The 6,164-nt window shown below is 57.9% G+C and overlaps 1 protein-coding gene across 3 annotated transcripts in view; it reads right to left on the reverse strand.

The window, feature by feature from the left end:
- The window catches only part of TSPO (translocator protein), a 13,709-nt gene that overhangs the window by 3,426 nt on the left and 4,119 nt on the right, over window positions 1-6,164 (reverse strand). For all 3 annotated transcript variants that reach the window (XM_011368990.1, XM_023535912.1, XM_011368992.2), the window contains exon 2: window positions 1,335-1,545. In XM_011368990.1, the coding sequence (XP_011367292.1) occupies window positions 1,335-1,516 (182 nt within the window). In that variant the 5' untranslated portion in view covers window positions 1,517-1,545. The remainder of the gene's footprint in view (window positions 1-1,334; window positions 1,546-6,164) is intronic.

Here is a 6,164-nt window from a genome sequence, read left to right on the forward strand (position 1 = left end):
TCTTTCCAGACGATGTAAGAACCATACCTGAAACAGAGGTCACCTGTCAGGGCATCAGTGGGGAAGAGGCCAGGAGCCTGGCTCACCTCTGGGATGACACAGTGATGCTCAGGTGTCACTACTGTGTGACCTCAGGGAAGTTGCTTGACCTCTCTGGGTCTTCCTGTCTCACAGGGTTGCTGTGGGGATTCAAGTTAACACACTGGCTGAGCTACGAGACGTGCAGAACTATCGCCCTCATTTTACAGGTGAGGAAACTGAGGCACAGAGAGGTGGCGACTGCCTACGATCTCTTGCCAGGCAGTTGGCAGGTCAAGTCAGGTTTTAACGCAGGTGGCCAGGGCCAGAGCCCGGGCTCTTCACTCTGACGTGAGACCCCGTCAAGGCCACGGGGAGCCTGCACAGGGCTCCGGGAAACAAGCTGGGGCCATGTTTGTTTCATCGGGCTCTGGGTGGTGGAGGACGGCCAAGGGGGGATGCGGAGGCCTGCGGGCTGAAGCAGAAACGAGGCGTCTGGGCCAGGAGAGGGGAGGACTCAGCAGTGCTGGAAGCCTAACTGGGCAGGGGCTGGGGTCCAGGTGACACCCAGCTTCAGGAATTGTCTGACTCCTGTCAGAACCCTAGGGCACCTGGTCTGGCCTCTGCTACCTGCCCCTTGCAGCCTCACCCTGCACTAGGCTGGAATAGAACCAGGATGCAGGGAACATTCCAGAAGGAGGGGAGGAAGCTGACCTTACCTCCTGGGTGCGGTTCCCACTGGCACCACCAGGGGGCGCCCCCTGCAAGCAGCACTTCCTTTCACCATGGCGGTTCCCAGGGTCTAGTCCAGGGATTCCTGCAGGGTTCCTACTCTCTGGCCCTGCGTCCTTGGGCAGTTTGTCAAAAGGGGGGCCGTGAAGATTACCCGAGACAGCCTGGCACTGAGTGGGTTCTCAACAAACGGCAGCTGTTATTGCTGCTGTCGCTGCTGTGGATCTCGAAAGCACCCACACTGCCCGTCTGAACTTTGCACACTGAGCCAGGCTCAGCCTGGAGTCGTGAAAACAGCCAGGAAGGTGCCAGCGCGGGGTTGAGCCACCCGGCCCGCCCCTCCCAGGGGGCCCGGAGGGGAAAGGTCGGTGGTGCAACCAACAGGTCCCACAGCCTTCTCCACTCTCGCTTAGCAAACAAGGCCCAGAAATGATGCCAGCTGCCCAAGGGGCGCTGGACAGTTAAACCCTGCAGAAGCTCCGCCTCGGGCCTGGGCCCCTGTGAGGGGGAAGGATGGCCCAGCTCCGTCTGCTCGAGCGGGGGGCACGGGCACAGCTGCGAGGCCAGCGCCCAAGCCCACCTACCCCATGGCAGAGTAGAGTGTGCCCCAGATGGGGCCCAGCGTCCAGCGGGGCGGGTGCCACGAGGGCTTCTGCAGGCTGGCATACCAGCGGAGGCCCTCTCCACGGACGTAGTAGGAGCCCAGGAAGGCCCCCAGGCTGGGCGCCAGCGTGAAGCCCACCGCGGGCAGCCAGGGTGGCGCCATCGCTGCTGTGGCTGCTGTTCCGGGAAGCTCTGGAAGAGAAGATGGATGCAGTGAGATGCAGGGCTCTCCAGGGCTGGGCCGAGGCCTCACGGGGCATCTGCCAAGGACCTACTGTGCACAGACCTGGGGTTGGGCCTACCGTCTCCTTCAGAGTCACCACAAGTCTTGGGGTGGATCCACTACCAGCCCCTCATCACTCATCGGTCAATCAATCGACTGACCGAAAGATCGGGGGGTGCAGAAGATGAGCGAGGCAGGGAGGGGTGGGCCCACAGCGGCGGCCCCCCGCCGTCACAGCTCCAAGCTTCAGGGGACACATTTCCATCCAAACTCCTGCCCTCACCCAGACGGCTGCCCTGCCTGCAGGAGCCTCTCAGGTGCCCTGCCCCGACTCCAGCTCCCCTTCAGCTCCTGCCAGAGTCCTGAGCTCTCACCCTCACCCTTGGCCTTGGGTGTCCTGGCAAGGGACCCCTTCTCTCTGCCACCTCACTCCATGCCAGTTTGGGTCCTCCCGAGGCCAGGTGCCAGCGGGGTGCTCTGCACGCTCGCGTGACCACACCCTGTGCTTTGTGTCCTGGTGCTTTTCTTTGGGTCATTCATTTGTCACTCATTCATTTATTAGACAACTGGCAGCAGACAGAGCTGGGCTCAATTCCTGGCTCCCCAAGGACTCACTGTGACCTCAAGCAAATGACTTCTACTCTCCAGGCCAGCCTCAGTTTCCCCCTCTGCAGAATGGGATATCAACATCGCCTACCTGGACCCAGCCCAGTGTGGAGTGTCTTGCACATAGTTGTTTCGGTGCCGCCCCACGGGCCCACCCGAAAATCACCTTCCTTTCCCCTGCGTGCCAGAGAGAAGCAGACTGCCTGGGACCCACAGCGCTATGAGGCCAGGCTCTGCCTGCTGCTACCCTGACACCCAGGGCCACTGACATAGGTGGGAAAGAGTTCCAGGCAGATGAGGTCCTCTCGGCAGCACTGAGAGGCTGGCAGGGCTTGGGGCAAGGAAGGCCCCTGACTAGGCCTGGAAGCTGCCACCCCAGGGCTGGGGACCCAGGCATCGAGCTTCTCCATTATGCTCATCAGCTGTGCCCCCTCGCCTAGCAGCCTCGAGGTCTGCACTGAGGGCCTCCTAGGTACCCAGCAGCGGCCGGCTGAGTTGCTCATTGGAGATCAGAGTCCAGACAGACAACAGGGAGGCCCAGGCTGGACATCTGGGGCCAGCTCTGCGGAACCTGCTGTGGGACCCTAAGCGTGTCAGCACCCCTGACTGGGCTTCTGCTTCCCCATCATAAATTGAGAGGACCGAGCTCCCACTGACACACTCCAGTCCTGGTTGGAGAATCTGGGGGGTGTCTGTTTGCATGGGATGAGAAGCCGCACGCAGGATTCGGCTCAGCAAATCTGCAGCACGGCCTGCTGGAGTGGGGGCTGGGGACCCAGGGTAAACGGAGCAGGGAGGCCCTGAGGGGGACACAGCCCTCAGAAAGGGTGCCCTGACCTGGGATCCTGGAGGTGGTTCTGGAAGGACAGTGAGCACTTTCTGCACAAGGACACAGACACAGGAAGGGGGCGTGGTGGGGTGCAGAGAACATCCGGGCAGGCAGGTGTGGGCTGGTCAGGGAGCAGATACAGGGAAGAGACCCTGCTCCATCTGGAGGCCCTGGGAACCACTGGGGCTTCAGAGTCAAGGGCAAAGGCTGCCCCGGGGCGGGGCAGAGGGGTGGCTGCTGGCCGGGGGCTCCATGAAGCCCCATGAAATGCAGAAGCAGCCTTGGTGCCCACCAGGCTCTTAAAGGCCGGTTGACCCCCAAATCCAGCCGGTGAGGGCTCTCTCACAAGGTGAATGTTGTTCTCACCTAACATGAAATGAAGAACGTGGATGTAAAATTGAATAACACAGGATAATTCCAACTTTAACAAAAAGCAGGTAACCTAAATATGCATGGTAAAAATTGTAACAAATGCACAAAAATTGTAACATGCAGCAGCCGTCATAATCATGAGGCCAACACTTACTTACGAGGAACGGCTGTCTGCCCGGCCTGGGCAGAGCCCCAGCCTGAAAATCACCCTTCGGCCCTCACGCTGCGAGGGGGCGGCACCATTTCTCCCACCTGCCAGTGAAACCTGGAGCATGGAGTGCAGAGCTCGGGAGGCCTTTGCTCAGGCCCCTCCGCTAGCGCTCCTGGGGGGCTGGGGAGCTGGGGAGCCTGAGGCCTGCACACCACACACCACGGCGGGATGTAAGATGCTTACACTCATGACGGCTTCATCAGTTTCCACAAGGTCTCTGATGAGCATTATTTTAAAGAGAAAAAAATCAGAGTGTTGGCTACCCAGCAGATGCCAGCTCTCTGCTTACTGACTGAGTGTCCCCTCCCTGGGCCTCAGTTTTCTCACGTTTTGGGTAGGAACTGTCTCCCCGCACCCCGAGATCACTGCACAGACGAACCAGGAGGATGGACATTGCCGAGGGCTGGGCATGTGACACGGGGCCCGCCGGTAAATGTGCCTTTGCTTCTTCCTCTCTCCTCCTCCTCCCCTGCCCTCTGGCTTCCAAGGTGCTCACAACCGTTCCCAGGGTAGAGGTTAGAATGGCCACAATATGAAGGGCCACCTGCCCTGGGGCCAGGACACCACTGACTCTAAGCGGCTGTCAGGTGGATGTGAGCACTGGATCCAGAGCCCTGGAACCCAGCGACTACTGTGTCACCTCGGGAGAGCCCAGGCCACCTCAGCCCAATTCCTTACCTATGCAACGAGGACATAAACCCTTTGCTAAGCCTGTTTAATAAATGCGGTGAACCCACAGCGAAGTGACAGTGTTCGGGCAACTATAATGAGCTGTGTTCAGTGCGTTAGGTCTCCCGTGGAATGTGACACGGGCTGGGCAGGTGGGAAACCCTCACACCATACTGACCCTTACATACAAGTAGGGAAACTGAGGCCCGGAGGCCGCGGGGCAGGGACTGCGGGGTCAAGCACTGAAATGGGCCAGACCTCAGGTCTCCTCAGGGTGACCCTATGAGCCTTTTCCCAGGACAGTCCCTGTTTATAACCACTTGGTCCCAAACTAACGGCCCCCTCTCAGTCTCAAGAGTCCCTTTTACGTGTCCTCAAGGTTAATGCCGCCAGCATAAGACACGTGGGCGTCATGAACCCCGGATATAATTCACGGAGGTGGACACGCCCACTGTGGTAATCTTGCCCCAAATGCAAACTCCAGACTAATCAAGGGAAAACCTCAGACAATCCCAGGTGGAGAAACATTTTTTTCAAAATAACTTATCAGTACTCTAGCACAGTGGTCCTCAACCTTTTTGGCACCAGGGACCGGTGATCCTATGAGAATCTAACACCTGATGAGGAGAAGCTGAGGCGGTGATGCCGGCTGCAAATACAGATGAAGCTTCGCTCACCTCCTGCTGTGCAGCCCAGTTCCTAACAGGCTCCGAACCAGTACCTGTCCACGGCCCGGGGCTTGGGGACCCCTGCTCTAGCATCTTCGAATGTGTCAAGGTCACAAGGAAAGACCCAGGGAAATGTCACCAACTGCAGGAGACTAAGGAGAAATCACTAAACTGCACTGTGGGACCCCAGATGGGGTGCTGGGGCAGGCTTAACACAGTAGTGGGAAAGCAGAGAATTCTGGCCAGGTCCAGCAGTGTTAATTTCCTGGCTTTGATCATGGCCCCGTTAGGGGAAGCCGGGCGAAGAGTGAGGTGAAGAGTATGTGGAAACTCTATACTTTTGTAACTTTTCTGTAAATTTAAAACTAGTTCAAAATAAAACGTTAAAAAGAAGCATCCTGGTTTGGACGGTAACTTGCACAATCACCTACTTCCTCCACATGACTCCTCCTCTGAGACCCAAAGTGGCTACCATCCAGTTTGTTTTTTTTTTTCCTATTTTTCTTTAATTGAAGTGAAATTCACATTATGAGAAATTGACCATTGCAAAGTACGGGATCCAGTGGCATTTAGTACTGTCCTCATGCTGTGCAAGTACCATCGATATCAACTTCTAAAACATTTCATCACCCCAAAAGAGCCCCCACACCCTCGTCCCTCACCCCCAGGGGGCTTCCTGCCTCTACAGATTTACTTTTTCTGGATGGTTCCTGGGATCGTACAATATGTGGCCTGTGGGGTCTCGCTTCTTTCACTGAGTGTGTTTTCAAGGTTTACCCACATTACAGCATGTGCCCATACTTCTCCCCAAGGTTTTTTTGGGGGGGTCATGTCACCTTGCCACAGCACCCAGCCACTGTCCAGGAAATCCCCACAAAGGACTCGCCTGACATGCCAGCTGACCAGGCCCTAGAGCCCACCATCTAAGTCCTCCACTGTACAGAAGGGGCCCACTAGGGAGTAGGGGCTTCCCTATGAGCCAGAGCGACAGAGTAGGGTCTCATCCCAGGGCTCTGTCCCCACCCCAGGCTGCCCCTTCCAGGGCCTGGCTGTGTGTATGCTCCACTGGGCCTAGGGGATCAGAGGGTCAGAAAACAGGGAAGCCAGATGCCCCAACGTGGAAAGAGCCAGGCAGGGAGCTTCTTGAGGCCTCCTGGAGACTGCCCAGCTCCTGAGTCGCCCTACCGGGGGACCCACAGAGCTGAGTCATGCGGGGCCAGGCTGGGCGTAGGG

The sequence above is a fragment of the Pteropus vampyrus genome, unplaced genomic scaffold (assembly GCF_000151845.1).
Source record: "Pteropus vampyrus isolate Shadow unplaced genomic scaffold, Pvam_2.0 Scaffold145, whole genome shotgun sequence".
In the NCBI taxonomy this organism is placed as follows: Eukaryota; Metazoa; Chordata; class Mammalia; order Chiroptera; family Pteropodidae; genus Pteropus; species Pteropus vampyrus.